The sequence below is a fragment of the Daldinia loculata genome, assembly GCF_022478755.1.
Source record: "Daldinia loculata strain CBS 113971 unplaced genomic scaffold F4817scaffold_25, whole genome shotgun sequence".
NCBI lineage: Eukaryota > Fungi > Ascomycota > Sordariomycetes > Xylariales > Hypoxylaceae > Daldinia > Daldinia loculata.
In genome coordinates, this window is record NW_026054879.1 from 350,284 (window position 1) to 374,763 (window position 24,480).

General features: G+C 48.9%; 10 protein-coding genes across 10 annotated transcripts; 5 read left to right on the top strand and 5 right to left on the bottom strand.

The window, feature by feature from the left end:
* The first annotated feature begins 19 nt into the window (after nucleotides 1-19).
* Nucleotides 20-2,003, top strand: F4817DRAFT_337984 (uncharacterized protein). The gene is made up of 2 exons (XM_049303362.1): nucleotides 20-260; nucleotides 318-2,003. The coding sequence occupies exon 2, from the start codon at nucleotides 323-325 to the stop codon at nucleotides 1,349-1,351; it is 1,029 nt and encodes a 342-aa protein (XP_049158990.1). The 5' UTR covers nucleotides 20-260; nucleotides 318-322; the 3' UTR covers nucleotides 1,352-2,003.
* F4817DRAFT_112054 (protein-tyrosine phosphatase-like protein) lies at nucleotides 1,528-3,152 on the top strand. Its single transcript, XM_049297491.1, has 6 exons — nucleotides 1,528-1,799; nucleotides 1,871-1,911; nucleotides 1,982-2,057; nucleotides 2,129-2,272; nucleotides 2,463-2,598; nucleotides 2,731-3,152. The coding sequence occupies exons 1-6, from the start codon at nucleotides 1,726-1,728 to the stop codon at nucleotides 3,085-3,087; spliced, it is 828 nt and encodes a 275-aa protein (XP_049158991.1). The 5' UTR covers nucleotides 1,528-1,725; the 3' UTR covers nucleotides 3,088-3,152.
* Nucleotides 3,153-3,186: 34 nt separating this feature from the next.
* F4817DRAFT_337990 (methyltransferase) lies at nucleotides 3,187-4,591 on the bottom strand. Its single transcript, XM_049303363.1, has 2 exons — nucleotides 4,169-4,591; nucleotides 3,187-3,985 (listed from the first exon to the last, which is right to left on the bottom strand). Exons 1-2 carry the CDS (start codon nucleotides 4,470-4,472, stop codon nucleotides 3,201-3,203), a joined length of 1,089 nt encoding a protein of 362 aa, XP_049158992.1. The 5' UTR covers nucleotides 4,473-4,591; the 3' UTR covers nucleotides 3,187-3,200.
* Nucleotides 4,592-4,747: 156 nt separating this feature from the next.
* On the top strand, nucleotides 4,748-5,952 carry F4817DRAFT_337991 (dehydrase and lipid transport-domain-containing protein). Its single transcript, XM_049303364.1, has one exon. The coding sequence runs from the start codon at nucleotides 4,993-4,995 to the stop codon at nucleotides 5,728-5,730; it is 738 nt and encodes a 245-aa protein (XP_049158993.1). The 5' UTR covers nucleotides 4,748-4,992; the 3' UTR covers nucleotides 5,731-5,952.
* Nucleotides 5,953-5,961: 9 nt separating this feature from the next.
* On the bottom strand, nucleotides 5,962-9,771 carry F4817DRAFT_337993 (uncharacterized protein). The gene is made up of 3 exons (XM_049303365.1): nucleotides 9,072-9,771; nucleotides 7,243-9,016; nucleotides 5,962-7,186 (listed from the first exon to the last, which is right to left on the bottom strand). Exons 1-3 carry the CDS (start codon nucleotides 9,074-9,076, stop codon nucleotides 6,614-6,616), a joined length of 2,352 nt encoding a protein of 783 aa, XP_049158994.1. The 5' UTR covers nucleotides 9,077-9,771; the 3' UTR covers nucleotides 5,962-6,613.
* On the bottom strand, nucleotides 9,751-10,534 carry F4817DRAFT_338000 (uncharacterized protein). The gene has a single exon (XM_049303366.1). The coding sequence runs from the start codon at nucleotides 10,258-10,260 to the stop codon at nucleotides 9,859-9,861; it is 402 nt and encodes a 133-aa protein (XP_049158995.1). The 5' UTR covers nucleotides 10,261-10,534; the 3' UTR covers nucleotides 9,751-9,858.
* A 1,870-nt stretch (nucleotides 10,535-12,404) lies between these two features.
* Nucleotides 12,405-13,547, bottom strand: F4817DRAFT_358850 (TPR-like protein; the record flags this gene model as incomplete). Its single annotated transcript, XM_049306079.1, has 4 exons — nucleotides 12,405-12,644; nucleotides 12,700-12,843; nucleotides 12,909-13,115; nucleotides 13,170-13,547. The coding sequence occupies 4 exons, from the start codon at nucleotides 13,545-13,547 to the stop codon at nucleotides 12,405-12,407; spliced, it is 969 nt and encodes a 322-aa protein (XP_049158996.1).
* A 380-nt stretch (nucleotides 13,548-13,927) lies between these two features.
* Nucleotides 13,928-17,631, top strand: F4817DRAFT_338004 (Adaptor protein complex AP-3 delta subunit). The gene is made up of 6 exons (XM_049303367.1): nucleotides 13,928-14,151; nucleotides 14,219-14,337; nucleotides 14,405-14,601; nucleotides 14,672-15,055; nucleotides 15,109-15,337; nucleotides 15,391-17,631. Coding segments are annotated over exons 1-6 (3,051 nt in total). The 5' UTR covers nucleotides 13,928-14,149; the 3' UTR covers nucleotides 17,511-17,631.
* A 171-nt stretch (nucleotides 17,632-17,802) lies between these two features.
* On the bottom strand, nucleotides 17,803-21,705 carry F4817DRAFT_338006 (uncharacterized protein). Its single transcript, XM_049303368.1, has 4 exons — nucleotides 21,147-21,705; nucleotides 20,907-21,088; nucleotides 19,389-20,835; nucleotides 17,803-19,334 (listed from the first exon to the last, which is right to left on the bottom strand). Exons 1-4 carry the CDS (start codon nucleotides 21,190-21,192, stop codon nucleotides 18,436-18,438), a joined length of 2,574 nt encoding a protein of 857 aa, XP_049158998.1. The 5' UTR covers nucleotides 21,193-21,705; the 3' UTR covers nucleotides 17,803-18,435.
* An 875-nt stretch (nucleotides 21,706-22,580) lies between these two features.
* On the top strand, nucleotides 22,581-24,108 carry F4817DRAFT_358853 (membrane dipeptidase-domain-containing protein; the record flags this gene model as incomplete). The annotated part of the gene is made up of 4 exons (XM_049306080.1): nucleotides 22,581-22,809; nucleotides 22,869-23,081; nucleotides 23,134-23,673; nucleotides 23,729-24,108. 4 exons carry the CDS (start codon nucleotides 22,581-22,583, stop codon nucleotides 24,106-24,108), a joined length of 1,362 nt encoding a protein of 453 aa, XP_049158999.1.
* Nucleotides 24,109-24,480: the final 372 nt, after the last annotated feature.

Consider the following 24,480-nt stretch of genomic DNA (forward strand, 5'->3'; position numbering starts at 1 on the left):
CCCATAAATCTTGATTACATAAGTAATTCGGTTTGATGCAGATACAAACAGTTATCGATACAGGTTCGAAGGCAGTCTACAATTTAAGATGTTATAGTTAACGCTCGACGGTCCCTGCAAACGGAGTTACCAGTTAAAAAGAGAAATCAATATCAAAAGCTACCGTTACATTGGAGCATTTATACGAAAGGCCAACTAAGATATGTGATTCCCCACGTTATCATATGCTTACCTCTTTAGTTATTTGTGTTCTAGCCTGCGTACTGAGATCCCCTTCCTCTATCTAACGCTCTTTCGACTATTAATGGCTACCGCAGAATCCATGAGCCGTCTTCTCAGCCTCTCGGACGAGCTCCTACTCGAGATCATTTCATATCTCCAGCCTACTCCGGAAATCTTGCCAGCTTCCTTATATGACCACCCCTTCTACCGTAGGGAGTATGATATTGGCACAACAGACTATAAAGGCATAACCCTGGCAAGGCGTCTCTTTCCGGTTCTACTAGTATGCCGCCGGCTTTACGGTATCGCAATCGGGGCTCTGTATCGGCACATTCCCTTATTCCTCCACGAAAATCTCTCTCAATCTTTTGCTTCTACCTTGTCGCTACATCCTCATCTAGCGATTCATATAAGATCCGTCGACCTTGACCTCCATTGCTGTGCCGGCACCTCACAAATAGATGTGCGAGCTCTATTTTGCCTCCCAAACATCCATACTATTTCCTTGCACCGTTGGGAACAGATGGAGGACTGGGAGTTACAAAACCAGGATTATGCCCATACATCATCCGTCCAAGCCCTTCGATTGATGAAATGCGCACTTATCGAAGGGCCCTTGGCTCAAGTTTTAAGCTGGCCAACGGCCCTTAAGGAACTTTGGTACGATTACGACCCGGAAAGCTATATTGAATGGCCTCTGAACCTTTTTAGCTGTGAGCAGCTAGAACGGGCAATAGCAAGCCAAGTAGACTCGCTAGAAACACTTATTTTTACAGCAAACGAGGCGGACCTCTCCTTTGAAGAGGAGGCACCAATCGACCTTCGCCAGTTCAGCAGATTGAAAAGTTTGGCTATTCCTCGTCCGTTACTTTTACTTTCGAAACATTATTCAGAGATTCCATGGGAACGCTTACCGAGAAGCTTACAGGTTCTTGAGGTTCGCCATGGTGGAGACGAGAATATCGTCCGTATAGTGTGTACTCAGACTTCAGGACCTACCTGGCTCATTGGGATATCAGAGAACAGAGCTGCTTTCGTGCCATCGCTAGAAAAGGTACGGATTACGACACTAGGAGGGGAGTGTTTTCAATGGACACTGGACCGTGACTATCTAGAAACACATGTATAGGACTATAGTAATGGAGAAGAACGGCGCCCATTAGTGAGATTAATGCAAAGTTTCTTAAGAGCCAATATTCGATATCTTATAGAAGGCGGTAAGAGGTTCCAAACACGTCGTACACTACTAGAGAAGTATCAGCCGCCCATTCACGAAACAGAATAGGGTCAAGGCGTACCTACTTACCAACCTTATATTGTTGAGCGCACTTACAACCAAACAACTCTATAAACTTACTTAACAACTATATAACGTACAACGTATCCCATAAAACCAGCTCGTTAAGATACCACGCAGGTCTATCCTGATTTATTCGCTGATGTCTATATCCGCCTATACGTATACCCAAGAATACCAACCTGGCCACTTAAACCAACGACAGAATGTCCATCGCTTTCGACAACATCCACAACTTCCGAGACGTCGGAAAGACCATTAACGACCATCTCGGCCAGAAGTAAGCTATCGCAGACCAAGTCGCCTCTTCAATACCAGTAAAAGACATAGACAGCTAACTTTTTACCTCAGGGTAGTCCGAGAAGGCGTGTTCTTCCGATCCGCGCAACCGGGTAAGAGAAAAGTTCCCTATTTGTCTGCCTGTCTCTATACCACCAACCACCGTATTAACCCGCACGCTAGACGAAGCATCCCTCAAAGACCGCATGAGAATCAGAGATGAGCTGGGCATCCGAACTGTCATCGATCTCCGGAATAGGTAAGCCCCCCCCGATACCCCCACCCCCCTCTCGTACACCACAGATACTAACTAGTCGCAACACCATCCAGGAAGGAACAACAGGGGCGCCGAGTAGGCCTAACCAACGCCTTCAGGCTCGGGCAGATCCCCGGCTTGAAGTACCGTGAGATCAAGGTGACGGGGGAGCGGTTCCAGGCGTTTCTCACGGGACAGCTTAAGTGGTCGAGTTCCTTGTAAGACCCCGTTGTTTTTCCTTTTCCTTTTCCTTTCTTCCTTCCTTCCTTCTTTCAATAGACCGGCGTGGATATGTGAGAGGTGATTGGCTTATTGTCCTCAACAACACTCACCGTCGAATGGATGGACATCCTCACTACACGATTCTAGTTATAGCTACCTAACTAACAACCCATAAACTATACGTAGAAAAATACTCATCCTCTTATTCTTCGGCAACCGCGATCAAGCTACCCGCATCCTAAGCCGGGAAGTCATGCGGCCGCGGGGTCTCGTAGGTATGGGTCTCATAACGCTGGATGAATCTGGCCCTGAGATCGCTGAGGTAAGTTCTCTCTCTCCATCTACCCATCCATCTATCTATCTACCTTTTACCCACCCCCTACTATTTCCATACTCACCAACCCCTGGGCCCCAAAGAAAGAAAAAAACTAACCTCCCCCTCTCCCTCCTCTAGGCCCTCCGCACCTTCATATCCTCCTCATCCCTCCCTCTCCTAGTGCACTGCGCCCTAGGCAAAGACCGAACCGGCCTCATCGTCGCCCTAACGTTGATGATCCTCGGCGTACCATCAGATGCAATCACGCACGACTACCGGCTGTCAGGTGAGGCCCTCGCAGACGACCACGAAGCTCGACTCGAAGAGATTCGGAATGTTGGCCTTTCGCCAGAGTGGGGAGGTGTGGCGGATAATTTCGTGGAGGGGATTGAATGGCACTTGGATGTGAAGTATGGCAGTATTGAGGGTTATTTGGATGGTATTGGGTTTGGAAAAGAGGAACGGGAGAGATTAGTTGAGGTGTTGGGTGCGTAGGATATATACCTACCTCCCTACGTGGTTTTATAAAAGTAACATCGTTAAGTTAGACTAGAAAACACAATACAAAATCACGTTTTGGCATGCATACAAGTATTATGAAATCATGTCTATTTCTTACGGAAGCGACCTTGCATCCAGCAGCGATACATCTTCAACCGCCGGGCTCTATTCACGAGCATCCTTCTATCAACACCCAACTCCTCTATATCAAACAAGGGTTCATGTACCTTCGACTCCGAAGGCTCAGTAGTCTCGCTATCATCCTTCGCATCATCTACAGTAGCAGACGTTCCCGTCCATATCTGAGCTAGCTCGTCCTTCTCAAAGAAGTAGACCCGGGTACCATCCCCTCTAATGTAGAAGTTCTCTTCCAGGTATCGACCTTTCTTGAATCGAACCTGTGCTAGATCACCTCTGCCGTAGTCGCGGAAGCAAACCTCGCCGCCTGGCTTGAGTACCCGATAAATGTTCCGCACGGCCTGCTCCCACTGCTTCGGAGACAGGGCAGAGAATATGAATATCATAAGGACAACGTCTACACTGCCTTCTTCGAGACCGGGAGGCAGGCCCTCACCAGCGGCATCCCATACGTCGGCTTGCATGAAGTCGGTGTTATATTCTTCATGACTACGCATCACTTCAACAGCCTTTTTGGAGAAGTCACAAGCATGCAGTTTTAGCTTGGGGTTCTTGTTATTGGCCAAGATGGGGAACGCCGTATTGCCGGCACCGGCACCGACTTCCAGCACTGTAACTGGGCCGGCATCTTCTGCAGTAACCTTGTCAAGTACGGGGAACTCTTGTTGTAACCATTTACGGTTCTTGAAGAAGTTGGCCGTGTTATTCTTATAGAATAGATTCCACCACTTAGCAGGATCGGAATTGAATCTACCTATGATCGCGTCTGTTAGCAGCTGCATCTGCTAAACGTAGCAACATTAAAATTGTAAGGGCAAGGTGTGTCAGATGGGAGCGAAAGAATTGATGTATGTGGTCATCAGAGATATTCAGATGAACTATGCATAATGGGGTATCATCACAACACCGAAGGTGATAGAAAAGGCTGTGTACTCACTTTTGTCGAAGTCGGAGACTGGCGACTCTCGTTGCATCGCATATTGCTGCTCAGCATACTCCTTATAAGTGTCGTCAGTCTCCACATGATCCCAAGCATTGAACTCGAAGACATCATCATTTTCCTGAAGGTAGCGCGACCCAAATTGAAAAGGATCACTCCTCTTCAAGTTATTCTGCGGATCATGGTTCCTGTGGGCAGGCAACGGAGCCTCTGTACCGTCCTGCACGGTCAACGCTTCAACCTTAGCCAGCAGCTCCTCATCTGGCAATGCTGCCGTGGTAGTTGCGACAGCAGAAGCCATCGCGCGATATATAAATGCGGTGCTTGTCGACTGAGTCCTTTCACTAGTCCTCTCGTCGGTCACCGCAAAGGTGTGTTTCCTGGCATACTAGGAGCTCGTGGAAAAAAACGAGTTGGTAAAAGATTGGGTTGGGAAGAAAAAAAGATTCCAAGAAAATTTAAGCACAGAATGGAGTGGGGCTTTACTAGTAGCGCGCTTTTCCTTATCGATAATCCACCGATGTCCGCGGTGAAATTCGACGTCACTTTTTATTGTACTTATCGCTTCTAGCTAGAGGAGCACCAATTCTGTTGTATATTACTTTTTTTTCCTTGCGTCGTGATATAGACCTAGACAGCTAGACGGCGGTGTGATTTAAAAATGCAAGATTTATAGACTTTCCGAGATTTCTACATATCAATTTTACAACTCTCTTTTCGTACCCAAGTACATAACTCATAAACAACGTAACCCACGTTAAACTCACGTTGAACTACCTACCCGGGCTCCCTCCCGACTCTTCCTCGCTTCCGAGTCTCCAATGGCGACGGCACGCCTCCTCCCACGCCCACCGCGCCTGCTCTCCACCCTACGAACACACCCGCACCCTCCCCGGCGCACCTTCATCTCCATCCCCGACCCCACCAAGCCGCAAATCCTAACCGCCTCGCGCCGCCTCCCCTACGACCACGAGCGCCTCTACGACATCATCGCCGACGTCGACTCCTACGTGCGCTTCCTACCATACTGCAAAGTCTCGCGCGTGACACGGTGGACCGACCCAACACCTCCCTCATCTCCCGGAAACCAGCACACCACTACCACCCCCCACCCCACCCGCCGCTGGCCCACCCAAGCCGACCTAACCGCCGGCTGGGGCGGTTTCGAAGAGACCTACACGAGCCGGCTATTCTGCGTGCCCACCCTCGGCATCGTCGAAGCCATAAGCGGCGACGCGCGGACCGAGATCCCCGTTCCCGAGCTGCGCAGACACGGCCTAACAGACCCCGGGCCGGATATCGGCAGTCGCGGCGTATTCAAGAGCCTAGTAACACGATGGACGGTCCTCCCGGCCCGCGACGCGGTCCGCGAAGACCGCTTCCAGCACGGCTGGAGCGACGTCCGGCTCACGATAAAGTACCAGTTCGCGAACCCTTTGTACACGGCCGTGAGCTCGGCTGTTGCGGATAAGGTCGCGGGGGTTATGGTGGAGGCGTTTGTGCAGCAGGCGCAGAGGGTGTTGAAGGAGACTAGGAATGATCCGGGGGTCGTGCGGTGAGGGATTGGATTTTTGTTATGTCCCGAACCGCGCTTATTAATGCCATGTAATAATGTACCATACTCCTATCACTCACAGAAGACCGCGAATCAGTTCTCTGCTGAGCAACTCTCCCTATAGGGTCCGCTGGCGTTGACTGATTTGTCTATATAGACCTTACCTATGTACACTATCTTAAAATTAGACGGTCAAAATCATAATAAATCTTCACATCAACCGAAGTCCTACGAATACAATTCTCAAAATTCAATTCAAAACTTATAGTAACTCCTAATTTAAATGTGTAACAGATCAGTCCGGATGTGTCTTGGTCTCCCCAATCTTTCTCATCCACGACGCCATCCGAGAATATAGCCTCTCAAAACAAATCTCAACAAGGTAAAAATGCTCGCCGTCTTGAAAGAACATCCATGTACTTGCCTTTCCTCCTCATACATTTCGTCATTCTTAGCCAATGAGACATCGTCACCTCATGTGAGAGAAAAATATAGTCCTAGATGTAAACACGCGGTAGTAGTAAGAAATGATACACGTCTACCGGTATCAAAGTGGTGATGAATAAATATTGGTTCTCCGTGGTAATTATTACTTCGTCCATAATACGTGCTCGAAGAAAAAAGCCCGCGGAAAATGCCGCTTTAAACAATGAAGTCGTCTCGAGCCGGGGTATAATGCAGAATCTGTTATTGGAGACCGTCGCAGAACTCCCCAAAAAATAAATTGGTGATGGGAATAAAAATCAGGACTGGTGCCTGGCGAAAAAGGCACGGGAGTAAGTGGAAATTGACAGTGGCTAGATCGAGTTGCCCAGGTATCCCCGGAGCACACGTGAATGGATTATAACTTATCGTTTAGTTCTACTACTACACATTCAGTTGTGAGCTCATGTAACAAAAAACATAATGGACGCGGCGACTGACCTCTTGCCTTTAGTGGGCTTCGCGGCTCCTCCACCTATCCACCCGAGCACGCCGCTCTGGACTTTCTTGGTTGGCTTCTTACCAGGAGGCTTGTTAACTTGGATGATATTTGGAGGCATCCCTCCGCCGGGGCCCCCAACTGGGCGTCCGTCGAAAGGAACCTGACTCCTCATATGACCGGGCATGCCGCCCGCACCCATCATCATCGGATGAGTCGGCGGAGGTGGAGGTCCGCCACTGCTTGCCGGGCGCGGTTGGCCTTGCGGCCTAAGACCCTGAGGCGGGAATGGGCCACCAGCCATGTGGACCCCTGGTCTACCAGGTATAGATCTCATAGCTCCTCCCTGAGGCATAGCCGGCCGATCCATAGGCCACATATGCATCGTCACCGCCCAATCTGGCTCAATCACCTTGTCCCATATCTGGGGGAGAATAATCTCGCCATTCGGACCGATAAGGTCATAATGCCCAGCTTGTACATGGGGACCAATAACATCGACATGGCTGAAAGCTTGCTTGATGAGCTCTTCCATGCCCTAGAGAGTAAATTAGCATGCGGGCTTTAAGCGGAAATACAAGGCCTTTGACGTACCTGCCAGCTCTGGCATATATGGAAAGGGAAGCTGAATTTTCTTCCCACGGCGTCCTTGAACCGAATCGGCGCCTTGTCCTTACCAAGGCTCTTCTTATTCGCTTCTTCAGCCTTGAGCTTGGCCTCTTCTAAGAGCTTCTTCTTCAGCGCATCTTCTTCCTTCTTCCTAACCTCCTCGGCAGCTTTGGCTGCTTCCGCCGCTGCCCTTTCATCTTCTATCTTTTTACGAGCTTCAAGCTCAGCTTTGATTTTAGCTTCTTCTTCTATTTTTTTCTGCCTTTCCGCCTCTTCAGCCGCCGCCTTCGCTGCTGCAGCCCTAGCATTCGCCTCGGCCTCTAACTTTAAGCGAGCTTCTAACTCTGCCTTTGCTTTAGCCTCTTCCTCGAATTTCTTTCTCTGCGCGGCCTCTTCCGCAGCCTTTGCGGCGGCGGCAGCCCTAGCCGCCTCTTCAGCTTCTATCTTTTTGCGGGCCTCTAGCTCAGCTTTTGCTTTAGCCTCTTCCTCAAATTTCTTTCTTTGTGCAGCCTCCTCAGCAGCTCTGGCCGCCGCCGCCGCTCTCGCATCGGCTTCAGCCCTGATAGCGGCCTGTAGCTTAGCCTGAAGAGCAGCCTCTGCAAGGGCGGCAGCCTCTGCTTCTTTCCTCTTCCTTTCTGCTTCGGCCTTCTGTTCCGCTTCGAGTTTGTCACGGGCACTTCGTTCAGCTCTTTCGAGAGCTTCTGCTTCCTTACGGGCACGCTCCGCCTCGGCTTTCTCGGCTGCCCTCTTTGCATCCTCGATATCTTTGGTCAATTTCTCCATGGCAATCTTTCTTTCCTCAGCACGAATCTCTTCGTCCCTCTTGATCTGCTCCATTTTGCGCTGGAATGCTAGCTCTGCCTCTAGTCTAATTTGAGCCTCGAGCTCCTTTTGCTTAGCTTCTTGCTCTTTCCGCTTCTGCTCGGCTTCAATCTCAGCTAATTTCTTTTTCATGGCTTCCTTTTCGGGGTCCTCCTTCGGAGGCTCTGGAGCTGGGGCTGGGGCAGGTGTTCGAGACGGGCCACCGATGTCCGTCGGTGGAGGCGGAGGAGGGGACCACTGGTATTGTGCCATGCCGTGCGGCATAGGATACGGCGGCTGACCACCAAAGTAATTCTGACCGCCACCTCCGCCAAACGGCATCATTTCGTTACCACCAGGCCACCTATGCTCGTTATTAAAATAGTTACCAGCATTTCCGTTCATCGGGGCGAAAGGATTTTGGTACGGGTTGGGTGGTCCGTATGGCACTACCTGCCCACTTCCACCATAAGGGGGAGCATAGCCGCCAACGTGGCTTTGGGGATAACCGCCACGGCCACCGGCATAATACTGGTTCCCTCCGGCCGGCGGTGGGTAGGCAGCACCCCGGCCGTAGTAATCGTAATCTGAATCCAGACTGGTAGAGGGGTTCGGCGCCTGCCGATAAGTATCGTAATCGTAATGGGGGGGCACTCTATGGGCAACACTCCTGTGTTGCTGTCCAGACGGCGTGCGAGACGGGGCACGGGATGGGGCGCGATGAGGACGAGCTTCTTGGTGGTGGCGCCTTGAGGGGCTAGTAGAAGCTGAATCTTCTGGATCAATATCGTCGTCGTCGAACTCTTCTTCCTCTTCACTCTCGTAAGAGTCCTCGTCCGAAACCTCTCGTCCGTGACTATATGATCCTCCACTAGGCCTTGAATCCTCCTCTTCTGAGTAGCTAACTTCGTCCGAGATGGGACCGCTGTGGCGTGGAGTGCGTGTGGTGTATCTTCGACTTAAATGAGGAGGTCAATGGCGAGTTGAATAAGTAATAGACTATCGCTACTTACGACATTGGTGATAGTTTAACGTCTAGATACCCCTTCCCCTCGACTATCTACCTAAGAAAGTCGGAGCAAAGGGAGGTTAGCGATTAGGCGGTAGCCGAAGTTGCCAACCTCACTGAGCGAGTTTGAATTGACTTATAGCTCAGCTCTCTGAACTGGGCGTCGCCGTTGGTATGTAGAACTCCGAATCACAAGTAATAATGGTGCGGACTAACCCAAGTTTCTAGCAACAGTGTTAGCAATTTTGATCCACCGTTGTCCTGTAGCTTTTTTTTATCTCTCTCTTTTTAGGATGAAAGCTGGTCGCACAGTGAAGGTGAAATGTAGATAGGACGTGTGTACTGTCGTGCGGAACAATCCGAGGATAAATCTGAATGAGGAATTTGGATGGCTTTTTGTAGACAAGTCTCTCGTGACAAGTGAGCGGTATACAAATGTCAAAAAAGTTATCTGGGGGATCCCGGTCTTCCAATAAGACTGGCTCAGTTGGGCGCAAAGGGATATCGAATTGGGTTTCTGTTGGAAAAAGGTGTGGAATTGCAAGTGGCTCCAAATTCAAGCGGGGTGAATTGTGATGTGATGTGAATTGATCTCGGCTCAGAGAGGTATGCAATAAAACAGTTTAAAGCAGTTTCAACTTCGCCCTTGAATGAAGCAGGTATGCGCATAGGCTACATGTATAGGCTATACCTGTAAGGCAGGAAGGCACGGTAATGAATATGGAATGTGCGAGAGGTGCGAGACACACTTACCCTACTTAGGAACTCCGGCTATCGGTAGCTATCGGTCGCTATCGGTCGGCACCCGTTTGGAAGGTACAACTATTAATCGTGAATGCGACGGAGGAGACTTTGATGTCGCCGGCGTAAACACAGAGAGACGTATTATATCGTCTCGGCCTCCAAGGGCTAAAACGAAAGTCTGCGGTCAGCACTTTCGAAATTCGAGCGTGCAGATCGAAGTACGACCGACCGCACTTTTTGTATTTATTGTGCGTTAGGAAGGACGAGAGAGCAGGGAACAGGGAGGATGCCCGGAACTTATAATACTTAGTGGCACTAATACTAGAGCCCACGATCCCATCGTCAGCGAGGGGCCAAGCAAGCAGAGGTAGATTGACGGGGGACGGGGACGGGGGACGAGGGACAGGTGACACAGCCCAGATAGAGAGGGGCCAAAAAACTAATACCATACTACATTTGCATTTACCTACACACTACACATAAACACGTACCCGTACTACGGCGCACATGTAGGCCTCAATGCTCTAGAATCTTCATCCCAGACGTATTGTACATAGATCCCTCCTCCACAGGGGGTCATCAGCACTAGCTTAGCCTAGGACATGGACATGCTGGGTGTTGAAAGATGAAAGACGGCTACCGAGATAGGAACCGGGGCCATACGTATATACTTCCGAGGAATGCAAAATAATTAACGTACATTAGCTTTTTGCGTTAGAGTTGAGCTGCGATATGCTCCGGTGAGAGTCGAGTGTCTCTTGTTTCTTTTTTCTTGTCTCCGTGCGAGGGACCCGGTGTTGTCCGTATGTAGGTATGAATGTATGTATGTATGTATGTATGTATGTAGGTATGTATAGACAGTATCATGTGGTAGCAAAAGAGAAAATATGGGCAGAAAATGGAAAGGAATGATGGCGGTATCTTAAACTTGTCAATATTCCGGAGCCAATTTGGATCTGGTAGCATTCAAGTAGGTCCCGGTGGTTGTTTATTGTTATGAAGTCGTACTGTGTACAAATACCTGTCTAGGAGAAGGAAGGGCGAATGGTTAGAAGGCGAGAGAGGGGCCGAGCAACGCAGGCTGAGAGCAGAAGAAATAACCTACCTACACGAACAGCACGCAGCATAAAAGCAGAAAATCTGGCCCACACCGCTTGCGCTTGCTGGGGCCGATGCACACTCCGCAGACCACCAATGATCGAGATCCTTGGACTTACACCGAACACGACAGCATGATCATGACTGGTACCCTTTATTTTGCAAATTCGTCGTCTGCTGTATGGTCTCTGGCCGAATTCTTAATCTCTGGCCGTCGGGCTATTCACCCTTATATTTGTAGTATAGGGTAGACTTCATATCGGGTTGACTGACCGGGGCTCTGCCGAAGCAATTTGCTCCGGACGTTGCCATGATAGCTGGACATTGTATTGTTCCCAAGAATTAAGGTTGATAAACTGATTGCTGTCTTCTCGGTACTTTGCACTGGCAGGCAACACATGCATGTCCGACTGAAACCTTTGAGACTGAATCGCAAGCCATTGGTCACCGGGGAGAATTATGAAAAGTTTAAGACGCCAATTCCGGAGGTTGAGCAAGACTGGCGTTTCCCCTGTAAGATAGAGATAGCGAGTGGAAGTATTCCTTCCTGTGTCTCCTGTGTCGTCTTGAAACAGACTTCAGATCTCAAGCCGAGAACTCGGGCGGTGGCTGTTCGCCTCTACTAATAAGACCTTTCGCTCACCCACAGGTCTTGACGGATCTGGTATCATCTAGTCTCTAGAAGCTATAATACGTGGTGTCGTAAGCGGCCTGTTATTAGTAGATACATGATTAGATTTAGAAGTATGGAGTCGAAGCATTGTTTGCTGCTCTAACCTCCGCGTAGATCGATGTGCAAATTACCAGCGTGCTCAAGACATATTCATTACCTACCTTGCTGAGAGGGCCAATCCCGAACGAGGGGCGTTAGGAATGGCAACCTTACCGCAACCAATTCGGAAGTGGAGGATGGATGCAGAAACTTGTCTGCGGCTGGACCCGTCTTAGATGTCTCTAACTGTGGAACTCCGATTAGTTTATGGCTAGACACTGCCCGACGATGTGGCGGTTTTGCTGCCCAAATATCATAATATGGTACTTATATGGTTACAGTGCATCCAGACATATATACATGCCGAATAGTAAGGCACTAAGAATGCGAGCCACTTGATAAATTCTCAGTCATTCGATTGCAACGCCGCCTTTCTGATTCACGACGACCAAGATTGCACGACTGGAGCCACGTGCTACTCGTACTGTAGGAACAATCGTCCGGCAGGGTACTTGTTGGCCAAATCGGCATTACCCAGTATTACCCAGACTAGTGGACACGTCTGCCTGCCCAAGTCCCACCGCTCCAGATACGAAATCTACCTAGGGCACCAATTAACGACTCTCCCCCTTCTGCGCATGGCAAATGGAGCTTCTCCCTATTCGTCACCCAATGACTTGCAACTCCTGCAAGAAACCCGGCCACGCGAATGAGGCTAAGGCGAGCGTCGTAGAGGAACTACTCAAATCCCTAATGCGATGTTTAGAACATAACGGTAGTTTCTCATCTAATGACCGCAGCTGTGTCATTCTCAAGAAGCTCTTTGGCTGCCTTGACTTCAGCCTCATCGTAACCCTGCCAACCTTTTTCTCCTGATGAATAGCGTCGGACTATCTCTGCGAGTTTCTCGGTGGCCACTTCATCAAGTTTGCTAAGTGTAACCGAATCGGGTATGGCAAACCCGTCAGAAGTTGTCCGGCTTTGTGATACCTTGGATGGGTCACCCAGAAGCTGTTTCGTAGTCTTTTTATTCAAGTTAGTGAATTTCCTGTTTGAAAACCAACAAAGGGATTTATACCAGTTTAAGACCATAGTAACCTCGTAAATAGCCATCGCAGAGCTCAATGCTTCGGCTGAAGCGTTTTATAGCTTCGCCTAATTGACCTGCGTTATCTGACGATTTTGCAGCAATGAACAATACTTCGCCCAGACGAGCGTGTACCTGGCACAGTTAAAGTTAGCAGGGGTAAAATTAAGATAGGGAAATAGGGAAATAGGAAAACTAACATTCCAAGCATTTGGTTGCAGGACAAGAACCTCTTCAAGCGCAAAGATGGCTTGGGAGTATAGTCCTTGTGAAAAATAGAGGTCGGCAAGCTCAGCCCACGCCTCTGCGTCCGTAGGGGAGATATCGAGAAGCGATATCAGAACACTGACAGACTCAGAGGTCCGTCCAATAGACCGCAACAAGGCCACACGGCGCTTTAAAATGGGCTGTATGGGCTGCATTAGTATTTGGTATAATGAGTCGCGGGGAAGAAAGCTCACGATATTAGTTGGGTTATCCTGTAAGATCTGCTCATACTCTTTCAGGATAACATTTAAAGTAGCGGAATCGCTGGCATCAGCTTCCTTAAGGAGGCCTTTCAAGGCCATGATACGTTCGTTGTCATTGCCAAACCTATTCACTAGTCTTCCGAGGCATTGATGGGCTGACTCGTCATCTCCAGTCCGAAGGCATGATAATAAGAGATTTTCATATGTAGTCCATAATTCAGATGTTTCGGGGGCTGAGAGTAGAGATTGGAAAAGAGAGGTTGAGATGGCACCTGTAGACTTCCCAAGTATAGCCGGAGCTTGCTGTGAATGCTGCAAGGCTACAGCAGGGGGCAAGTGGCTGGGCGGATGAAGAAGGGAAGAAGACATGTTGTTGACTTGAGAACGTATTTGATCTTCTTTTACACTCTGATGTTGCTGTTATTAAATTAGGTACTTAGAGTGGTTTAAGTGAGATGGTGGATATTAAAGACACGGTTAGATTTGAAGGAAACTAAGGATCCGGGTTCGTGATAATTTAAGTTAGGTACCTAGTAGAGGTAGTTACAGCCCCGTACCTACCGATCCTTATGGAGGTCCTTACGTTAGCTGGTTAGGTACCTAGGTTGTGGTGCACGGGCCGGAAGTCATGTTCTACCGTATCAAACATCCAGGTCTAGCAAGTGCTAAGGCTAGGTACTAAGGTACCTAGGTACCTAGCCTTAGCTTCAATAAATGGTCCGCTGACGTGCGTGCTCCCCCCAAGCCGTGGGGCATATTCATTGATACTTGCACTATCAACATTAATCTGTGTTGCGAAATATCTAGTAGCTATCCGCCAACACAACCCCCCTAGATGAACAGGTCTCCTACGACGCCTCTATATCGCCAAGCTATCGTCGCGCTGTCAAGATGATGAGTGGTCCGAGGCGCACTCTGAGCTCGCAGCCTTTAACTCATAGTTGATCACCGTTCCGAAATTACCAACAACCATGTACGCAGCCCACCTTATACTATCATGATTTCGTGCGAATTAGAGTCCGTTGACAATCTCATCGCAGGTTCGAAAAATCGTTGTACGACCTCATCCGAGGTCTGAGGAACCATAAGGGGAACGAGAAGGAGTACATACAAAACTGCCTGAAAGAATGCCGCTCCGAAATTCGAAGCCAGGACTTAGGTTAGATGCCTCCCATTATAAATATACCAGGCCTATAGCTGACTTCATACCTACCCTCTTGTTATAGATCTCAAGGCTACTGCTTTACTAAAGCTAGTTTACCTAGAAATGTTCGGGCACGATATGTCATGGGCGTCTTTCAACGTACTCGAGGTGATGGCTTCTCCTAAATACCACCAAAAACGAGTAGGATATCTTGGCGCAATTCAGAGCTTCCGTCCTGATACCGAGGTCCTCATGCTGGCAACAAATCTCCTCAAGAAGGTACGAGGTTAGGTCTTGCGATAAGCTTCCCGAGACGCAACAAAACGAATATGCTGAACTTGTCTTCCAGGATTTGACGGCGGCATCAACCACTACCATCGCCCTTCCGATTGTCACTCTTCCGCATGTTATTACGCCATCTCTCGCCCTCTCCGTTTTATCTGATCTCCTGCCTCGACTTAGCCATACCCACCCCGCGATTCGCAAGAAGACGATTGTCACGCTATACAGGCTTGCCTTGGTTTATCCCGAAACCCTACGGGCTGCCTGGCCGAAGATAAAGGAGAGACTTATGGATAGGACTGAAGACCCCAGCGTAACGGCTGCAATTATCAATGTCATATGCGAACTGGGATGGCGGCGGCCCCATGATTTCCTTCCTCTAGCACCCCGGCTGTTTGAGCTATTGGTCGATAGCGGTAACAACTGGATGGCAATAAAACTGATCAAGCTAGTAGGCAGCATACCGTCTCGGTCATACCTGAATATTAGCTGACCTTCAACTAGTTTGCTACATTAACACCCCTCGAGCCGAGGCTTGTTCGCAAATTGTTACCACCTCTGACAGAGATCATCCAGACAACCCCTGCCATGTCTTTATTATACGAATGTATAAGCGGAATTATTCAAGGGGGGATTCTTGGAAGTGGTGAAGATGCGGACGGGAGAGAGGAGATCGCATCTCTTTGCGTTAATAAGCTTCGAGGAATGATTATGGTAGATGGTGACCCAAATTGTGAGCTTGCCCCTTGACCCCAATGACTCGGTTTGCTAATTTTGGGGATATAGTGAAATATGTGGCGCTGCTCGCTTTCAACAAAATCGTTTTAACCCATCCTTGGCTTGTAGCTCAGCAAGAAGACGTCATTCTAGAGTGTATAGACAGTGCCGACATTTCTATCCGTATCAAAGCGCTAGACCTTGTGCAGGGTATGGTCAGCGGTGACAATCTCGTGTCTATTGTCGGCCGTCTCATGAGACAACTCAAGCTGTCTTCAGGAGATCGCAGGACTACGAATCATTCGGGGCCAAGCTCCGGGGATTCAGATGACGAAGACTTGGAGAGGACAATTGATTCCGCTCCAAAATCGGCGAACCAATCCCCGCCGCTTCCAGATGACTACAGAGCCGATGTGATCAACAGAATACTAAATATGTGTTCTCAAAATAATTACGGCTTCTTAACAGATTTCGAGTGGTATATTGATATACTAACGCAACTTGTTCGGACTGCTCCGCTACCACGACCTGTCGACGATATGGACTTACTTTCTACACCTAGGAGGTCAAGTAGCGGTGATATATCTGAGAAAATAGGGAACGAATTACGGAATATTGCCGTCAAGGTTCAGGCGCTTCGTCCCGCGTGCGCTCGCGCCGCCGAGGCGATTATATCTCAACTAAATAGCGAGACTAGAATTGGGCGCTCGATTGCATCGGGAACATTAAAACCAGCTGCTTGGATCCTCGGTGAATTTTGTTCAGAATTATCTTCCCCAGACGATATTCTTGGAGCTCTGTTACAACTATCCCAAAAGACTTCACCACCAGAATCTCTCGCAGCCTGCCTTCAAGCGGTCATGAAAATTTTCTCGTTGGTTGCCGGAGATCAATTAACCCCTTGGACACCTGAGCGTAAATCCAAGATCTCACTCCTAATGGCTCGCATTATTCATTCCTTCGAGGCTTTAGTACAACATCCAAACCTAGAGGTTCAAGAACGAGCAGTAGAGTTCATGGAACTGCTAAAACTTACTGCGGAAGCGGCATCTAGTCAGGAAGCTTCGACAGAAACCGTCCACCAAGATCCTCCTTTGCTACTCACCCAAGCAATACCCTCCATTTTTGCCGGCTGGGAATTGAATTCGGTTGCTCAAACAGCTCAGAAGAACGTCCCACTTCCAGAAGGGTTAGACCTTGACGAACCTATAAATCCAAACCTCAACTTCCTACTCGCATCCGCTGATTCGATATCGATACCAGTCGACGAGTCAGATGAGTTTGAGAGTTATTATTATCAACGACCGCCCGCGACGAGTATAGCCTCCGAGCCAGCCATCAACAAGCTGGTAGATGCTCGCGAGGATATCACTAGCTCTTACCAGCAGCCTACCGAGGAGACCTATTTGGATGCAGATATATTAGCTAAAAGAAAGGCCGAGCGTCTGGAAAGGAATCGAGATGACCCATTCTATATCGGGGAAAACAATTCTATTCAGAGGTCATCAACGCCGATACATAATATCCTCCAGAATTCGAATGGTCCTGACTTAGACGTTGACTCGATTCCCATCATGGAACTCGATCTCGATAAACTTAGCGCAGGCGTCGATCACTCTCGACATGTAGCGTCTAAACCAGCCCGCCGTCCGCCGCGGCAGAAGATCGTTGTTGCCCCAGACGAAAACCTGGGTGGCAGCGGCTTAAGCACGCCAAAGAACTACGACTCCGAAAATAATTCGGACACCGCCGCCAAGGTCCGAGCCGGCAGCAAGAAGCTCAAGCAATCGCTTCTCGGTGTCGACTCCACTAGTATCGGCGCGCTCAGCCTCGAGGATGACCCGGCCGGCCGCGCATACGACCCCGAAGCCCAGCAGCGCGAGGAAGCCGAGATGGCGCAGGCCATGAAGGAAATCGAGCGTCTACGCCTCGAGATGCAACGCGCAAATGAGCGCATACAAGTTGCCCAGGGCGTCGATGCCGCCGGCACCGTCGTCAAGAAGAAGAAGGCCAAGAAGCCGAAGACGACGGATCCCGACGGCGAAGGGGATACCGCGGTCAAGGTCAAGAAGAAAAAGAAGAAGGTCTCGCCTATAGACGAGGGGGATGCCGCTGGAGATGTGGTCGAGGCTAAACCGAAGAAGAAAAAGGCGAAGCCGGCTGAGATCCAGGACGCGGGTGCGGCGTGAAGATGGGGGGGAGTGTAATGCATAAATAAATACATAAATAGAGGTAGTATGAATAGTAAATTAGACATTCGTACTGGCTAGTATATAGATGAAATATCATTATGAGCATTGCTGCAACCAAGTCGAGACAGGTTTAAAGGTATATTCTTAAGACCATCACATATCTAATCTTTTCTTTCATATTTTAACTCCTTTTCATCTACAACTAGATGTCGAGCATAACTACCTCTTAAATAGCAAACATAAGATCAACGAATATGAACATGAACATGAATATGAATATAAATATAAATATAGCCAAATAATCATCTTAAGATTCAATTCAATTCAACTCAACTATATACCTAAGGTATGTCATAATCAACGTACAAAACGTACGAGAGCAAGCCAACAAGCCCCTTGGCTTGCTTGCTTGCTTGCTTGCTTTGCCTATCCACCCTCCGAATTTTTGTAAACGCGCTCTAGTAGTAGTAGTAGTTAATAGTAGTCGGAAAACTAGAAGTAAGACAAGACAAAAGAAATGACGAGGGGAAAGGGGAAGACGGGATACGCCTAGGCTGGGCTGATATGTAGAATAGACGAACTAAACCATCCTATCTTAGCCGAGCCTTGGGATCTTTCCGTCGTAGGGGTGGGCGGATATGTGTGTGTGATACGTAGTACAACACCAATAGCAGCAACGAGAGCAATAACAACGACAATCTTGTACATGCGTATAGCGACATTTTACATTATACGTAGGCTAAGCGGCTCCGCCGATAAGTCCTTCCATCAAGTTTTCCCTTTTCCCCTTATACGAGGAAATGAACCCCTTTCTTATACTGGAAAAATAGACGCCGACTAGCCAGATGCGTGTCAAGATATCACCTTGCGGCCTCCGGTACCGGCTCACATGACCCCAGGTATGTGGACAGCTCACGCGTTACTAGTCGTCCATCGGTGCGTCGACGAGTTGCACACCGCGGTCGTGGATCGGGGTTCCGCTATCCGCTGCCTTGCTAACAGGAGTGGAAGGTGTGCTCCCAGTTCCTGTCGACGAAGAGGTCGTGACTCTGCGGCCGCCAACGAACCTAGCGCTGCTTCGGTTCAGACTATCTCGCTTGGAAACCATGTGTTCGGGTTCCGTCTTGGGGGAGTCTCCGTTAGCGCTTCCGTTTACCTCCGCCGGCGGTTGTCCCGTTCCATCAGGAACCTCGAGACTGGACCTCTTCACGGTACCGAGGCTGCCAAGGCTACTCCGTTGGCGCTCGTTAGCCGTCGTCGGGCTGGCGATGGGAAATCGGGTCTCGGGTCCACCCGTGCTCCTATCACGTCGATGGCGGAGTCCTGGCGCCGGACTAGTAGCGCGCCCGCGTGGGCCTGCCTTCTCTAGCAGGGCCCGTTGCCTCTCTTCCATGTGGGCTCTCCTATTGCTCTCATCCGTGCTAATAGCTCGAGGTCGGTTGTTGTTAACCGACCCCGAGTGTGTGAGGCTCGACATACGTTTCAGCTCGCTGAAGATAGCGTCTTTGTGCGCAAATAAATCGCGGACTAAGCGATATGTGTGCTTCTCCTCCATTGTTAACGAGGTTTCAGTCTTCGGACGCAAGATGCAAGGAGCCAGGGATGTCGCGAGTTCCTGGACGTATTGCTCGTCCGCTGACGTTAGGTCTATTAGTCTCGTAAAATGGTTCATACATGCGTCAAGCGTAGCGATATTCGTGAGTCGTAATTGTGAGAGAGTCTGCTGCAGAACAGCGATACGTGCGTCGTCAGTATTCTCCGACGTTGGCGTTTGGTAGATAGTCCTGATGATCTCATATACATGAGAGGATACCAGTGAATCTATGTCTCTTGTCAGTCTCTGTTATATCGTTTTCTAAATTAAGAAATACATACCTGGGAGTTCCAAGAGATATAGTTTTAGCAGATACGCAACAGTGGGAACGTCGAATTCTGAGAGTTCGTCGGTAGTAAAGGGTTTGCCATTATTTACTTTGGTACGCAATTTATGAACTTGCGGGAGCTGAACTTCCGTAAGCCACACCCCTCGTCTTGCTTCGTCTCCTTCGAGATCCGGGTAGTGATTGTCCAGATACGTCAGCAGCGTTGTGATGATAATAGGGACGCGCTTCTTATCCGCCCTAGCCCTAGCCTCTAGATCTACGCCGAATGTCTGCTCGTCAACCTTGTTATAGTAGTTTTCATACGTGACAACCCGCGGCGCAAAGCGACCTGTCCTGTAATTCTCTAAGAGATATCGCAAGTCTCCTATGGGCTGAACTGTCTCCTGGTATAGAACCATGCGGTCCACCGCAGACTGTAAGCTCGGGATGACATTTCCAATGGTGCCCGAGAAATCGAGAATGACCGTCTTGATGGCTTTTAGCCTGTCCAGCTCGCAGCGCTCGAGGAACCTTAAGTGCACGAAGATAGCTTCCTCTAGCTCACAGCGCATTTCGTCTAGCTTCTGAACACTAGCCTTGTACTTCTCATCGGCTTCCCTAGCCTCGCGACGTAGACGTTCCGGGGGGGTCTCGTTAGGGTGTTGGCTACCGAGAACATTCCAGCCCGACAAGTATTCGCTAACGGCGCCCACGACAGGGGAGTCGGACCCGCTCTCGGGATTTGAAGGCATGGAAAACGTCCTTCCAAACGTCGCCTTCTTCTCCGGAACACCTGCTAGCTGGAATGCCTTCGGTCGCCACTGGTAGAAGAATTTCGAGCTGTTCGCAAAGTTATTGCCAACATTACCAACCAGACGAAGGAAGCCGTTCGACACTAAATCCTGTCCAATCCGTTCGGCGTAGCTGATACTGGTCGATCCCATATGCCGTTGCATGTACTCAACTATATCGGAACCGGACGAGGTGTTGAGGTATGTTCCCAGGATGGGTACTTTAGTCTCACCCATTTTTATAGTGTTCAACATGTGAGATAGTATCTTCTTGACCTGTTCCGTCTGGTATGTCTCATCGCCGATCTCGTATATCTCATCATCTTCCTCACCTTCCTTTTCATTAGGCGATACCTTGATCTCGGGTATATTCTGATTCTGCTTGGGGCTCGTTTCCGGGTCTTGAAAGGCTAGCTTATTTTCCTCCTCGAGGTCTTCGACTAGGCGGCACTTATTAAAATAGTTGCTCCGTAGCTTCTTGACCAACTCGGCTTGGCGATCGTGAGCTTTTATACGAGTTTGCAAGTCATCTTGGGAATCTTGGATGCGGGATTCGTGAGCGTCGCACCACCGCGCAAAGGGGTTCACGACCAGGTCTCGAATACCCTGTGCGATCTTCTTGTGACTTTTTGAAGCATCCTCCATCTCGGATCGGACACCATCGTAGGCCTAGACATGGAAGAACAAAAGTTAGCTAGAGGCTCCCGTACTGTATATAGAGAAAAAGATGCGGTTCGTACTTTTCGCACACTCGCGCCGTCGTCACGCGAGAAGCCACCAGTAATCTTGTCGGCTGCGGGCGCAATCTCCCCAAGTCGCTGGCCGTAGATCTCTTCGGCTTCGGCTCGCATTCGAGCGATCGTCAAGACTTGCTTGTTCTCCTGGACACCTTGCTGGAGCTTGGTAAACAGGACGCCCAGGCCTTAAAAATGGTTAGTCTTTGCATAAGGGGGAGGTTGGGTAGGTTGTTTCGCGCTCACCTGCGGCATAGTCTGTCGACCAAAAAGAGTCTGCGAACCCCGGCATGGTGATGACGCAGTCCTCCAAAAACACCGATTTATAGTAGCCGGGTTGGGGTTTCTAATACTGACTCAAATCGGGTGAAAGCAGGGTCTAGTTTCGAAGGAGAGAGACGTAATAAGGCGCGAATTCAAAGTTGGCTGGCTATGCGATTTCGAGCCCAGTAGTAACAAGGGAGCCAATAAAGAATTAAAGACGGCCGAGGGGCAAAGAAGATTAGATGTCGGGATGTCGGCGGCGGGTATCACAGAACGGGAAGTCGTGTCACTATTACAGAAGGAAATGAGGAGAATGAAGAAGGATGCTATTGTGATGCTGTCGATGTGCTACAAAGCAACAAGATCAGATGCGAAATGTACAGAAAGAATGGGCGATTAAGACAGAATGTAGAATGGCTCCATCTATTTCTGTCTCAGCCTCTTTTTAACGGAATTCCTCGCCAATAGGTAAAGCACTTTAGATGAAGCTCGGACACGAAAAGCGTATGAAAGTCAAAAATTCATTGGTCCAAGGTTGGACCTGCAGACCCCCTCCAGGGGGAGTTTTCGGTGCGACGGGGGGGTTTCCTTTTTGTTTGTGGTCCTGCGCGCCTGCTGCGAGCGCTATGCTGGTACTACCTGCGTTAGGTAGGTAAGAGGTACATTCAACCTCAAAGCCATTACGTATGGGCTGAAGTAAGTACCTACCTACCTATAGGCTACCAGACAAGTTACATCGTTGTTCAAGTGCCATATTAGGCTAGCTGAAGCCACTAAAGGCAAGTACCTAAAGCAAGTAAAAGCGACCCTGTAACAACTCGTTTCATCTAATCTTTTCGGGCATCGGCCTTGTCGAGCCCTACGGAACAACCAAGGCCATAAGAGGCCTCTTGATGATCGACATAATTAACAAAACTTCGTACTCTGTAATTAAGTATACTTAGATACTTGGAATAGTGCATTAGGCGGTCAGGAATATACACTAAGGTGCATGGTGCATGATAGAATTATGTTAGACATTTTAACCAGCTGATAGAACAACAGATCATTCTCATGATCTAGAACTAACCTAGTACTTAACACCTTCAACCCCGTGCCGAGTTGCGAGTTGCCGAGTTGCGAGTTGACGGGTTGACGAGGTTTACGCCATGACCCCGATCATGTCGCAAATTGCCGGTTTCCGTTACGAAGTAAACGTACTATGTGCACATGTTATGTAAGAGATATGTATTATACTGTAACAGTATAGCTCGGATTAGAACCAGAATATTGAATAATTGAATACGGTAAAGTGGCTTGGTAAGCTATCAACCAACTTAACATATTTGATCTCATCATTATCAACATCCCAACCCTCCAATCTTTCTCTTCATCACATGGGCGTAAATGGGACCAATGAAGAGTCCATTCCACGCCATGTATGAAAAGAAAGAAACTCCTGACCTCGAGAGCGCGACTCCCGTCCGTTCTCAATCTTCACGCGTAAAGAAGCCAAATGCGAATATCGCCTCGATATTCTTTATCGGATTAATCTTATACGCGCTGCTCCACCCAAGCTCTCCTTGTTCAGGAGCAGCTTCTCACTTCCGCCCGAAGTCTATCGAACAGAGGGTTCAGAATATCCTCTTTAAAACTCCCTTGATAGGTAGATGGAATTACATACCTCAATTGATAAACGTACCTAAATAACTAATAACTTCTAAGATGGACATAATGACTTAGCTATCTTCATCCGTGCTATGTACAATAATCACATTTACAATGAGACCTTTTCAAACCCATTCGAAGAGGGCGGGCTCCCGATGCACGTCGACCTACCCAGGTTGAGAGAAGGACAGAACGGAGGTGCTTTCTGGAGTGTCTTTACACCATGTCCAGCAAACGGCACAGACTACTCAGATGAGAACTACGCTCCTAGTTAGTGTTTGAGTCTAGTCTGCCAAATTCACCAGCTAATAATAGTACTTAGGTGTCCAACTGACCCTACAACAAATTGATCTTATGACCCGGCTCCAGAATGCTTACCCGAAAGACTTCTCCGGGATCCCAGTAGATTCCGAATCTGCGGTAGCAGCCTGGAAGAAGGGCAAATTCATCTCACCCCTGGGAATTGAGGGTCTCCATCAGATTGGCAACTCAGTAGCCAATTTACGGCGATTCTACGCTTTGGGAGTTCGCTATGCTACGTTGACGCATAACTGCGGTAACATATTTGCCGACGCAGCTCTCTGGGAAAACCCCTTCCACAAAGCGCCCCCGGTATGGAACGGCGTCTCTCCCAAGGGCAGACAGCTAATCAACGAGATGAACCGCATCGGCATGTTAGTCGATCTATCTCATGTCAGCGCGGATACCATGAGAGACGTCCTAGGCGGCAGCAAAGAATGGGCAGGTAGCAAGGCTCCCGTCATGTTCAGTCACAGCTCTGCCTACACAATCTGCCCGCACCCTCGTAACGTCCCGGACGATGTGCTCCAACTTGTGAAAGAGAAGAATTCGATTGTCATGAGTACATATTTCCCCTCAGTATACCTATGATTTTGACTTCTTGCTAATTCCCACAGTAAACTTCTCACCTGATTTCATCAGCTGTATCGACAAGGGTGCCGAGAACGGCGTCCCCGAGTTCTTCCCTGACAATAATACTCTTTCCCAGGTGGTCAGTCATATCACCTACATTGGCGACCTGATAGGGTACGATCATGTTGGTTTGGGAAGCGACTTTGATGGCATCGAAGCGACGCCTGAGGGGTTGGCTGACGTATCCAAATATCCGGACCTTGTGGCAGAATTGCTGCGGCGAGGGGTTTCGGATGAAGACGCCAGCAAGGTCGTAGGTGGCAACATACTACGTGTCTGGGAAGATGCCGAGAAAATAGCTGCGAAACTGCAGGCAGCCGGAGAGCCAGTTTTGGAAGATGATTTATCAGGCTTGTTCGAGTAAAGGAGAAGTACGACTTGGATATAAGGTTTTGATAGCGTATCACTTCTAATTATACTACTTCATTGGCTACCTACCGTCATAGTTGATATTTATGAAGAATAGTCGGCTTGTCTGATAAACAGAGCCTAGAAGTTCCAGTAACTATCCAGTTTCACGATAGCTCCTGTTCGACGGAACTGGGGGGTTATAAACCGAAATCGCCAGTTCATGTACTGCCTCTCAAGGAGATTCTTAGTCCTCTTGAAATGTAATATGTAAATGTTTACATTTAAATGTACAAGGAACAATACCCCTAGGCTTATATACCGGAATAGGTCCTGGCTGAAGACGACCGAAAATGCGTCGCAAACCTCTCATTAACGCCTTTCCCTA

What these genes read in the sequence shown, in the direction of transcription:
- F4817DRAFT_337990 (XM_049303363.1), bottom strand. Translation starts at nt 4,472, where the DNA reads ATGGCTTCTGCTGTCGCAACTACCACGGCAGCATTGCCAGATGAGGAG. An exon ending in AGTCTCCGACTTCGACAAAA is followed by an intron (nt 3,986 to 4,168) that starts GTGAGTACACAG and finishes ACGCGATCATAG; the next exon opens with GTAGATTCAATTCCGATCCT.
- F4817DRAFT_338004 (XM_049303367.1), top strand. An exon ending in AATTCGAAGCCAGGACTTAG is followed by an intron (nt 14,338 to 14,404) that starts GTTAGATGCCTC and finishes CTCTTGTTATAG; the next exon opens with ATCTCAAGGCTACTGCTTTA. An exon ending in GGTAGATGGTGACCCAAATT is followed by an intron (nt 15,338 to 15,390) that starts GTGAGCTTGCCC and finishes TTGGGGATATAG; the next exon opens with TGAAATATGTGGCGCTGCTC.
- F4817DRAFT_112054 (XM_049297491.1), top strand. Translation starts at nt 1,726, where the DNA reads ATGTCCATCGCTTTCGACAACATCCACAACTTCCGAGACGTCGGAAAG. An exon ending in AACGACCATCTCGGCCAGAA is followed by an intron (nt 1,800 to 1,870) that starts GTAAGCTATCGC and finishes TTTTTACCTCAG; the next exon opens with GGTAGTCCGAGAAGGCGTGT. An exon ending in CTGGCCCTGAGATCGCTGAG is followed by an intron (nt 2,599 to 2,730) that starts GTAAGTTCTCTC and finishes TCCCTCCTCTAG; the next exon opens with GCCCTCCGCACCTTCATATC.
- F4817DRAFT_337984 (XM_049303362.1), top strand. Translation starts at nt 323, where the DNA reads ATGAGCCGTCTTCTCAGCCTCTCGGACGAGCTCCTACTCGAGATCATT.
- F4817DRAFT_337993 (XM_049303365.1), bottom strand. An exon ending in ATATATGCCAGAGCTGGCAG is followed by an intron (nt 7,187 to 7,242) that starts GTACGTCAAAGG and finishes TTTACTCTCTAG; the next exon opens with GGCATGGAAGAGCTCATCAA.
- F4817DRAFT_337991 (XM_049303364.1), top strand. Translation starts at nt 4,993, where the DNA reads ATGGCGACGGCACGCCTCCTCCCACGCCCACCGCGCCTGCTCTCCACC.
- F4817DRAFT_338000 (XM_049303366.1), bottom strand. Translation starts at nt 10,260, where the DNA reads ATGGTATTAGTTTTTTGGCCCCTCTCTATCTGGGCTGTGTCACCTGTC.
- F4817DRAFT_338006 (XM_049303368.1), bottom strand. Translation starts at nt 21,192, where the DNA reads ATGCCGGGGTTCGCAGACTCTTTTTGGTCGACAGACTATGCCGCAG. An exon ending in GTCGACAGACTATGCCGCAG is followed by an intron (nt 21,089 to 21,146) that starts GTGAGCGCGAAA and finishes ACCATTTTTAAG; the next exon opens with GCCTGGGCGTCCTGTTTACC. An exon ending in ACGGCGCGAGTGTGCGAAAA is followed by an intron (nt 20,836 to 20,906) that starts GTACGAACCGCA and finishes TTCCATGTCTAG; the next exon opens with GCCTACGATGGTGTCCGATC.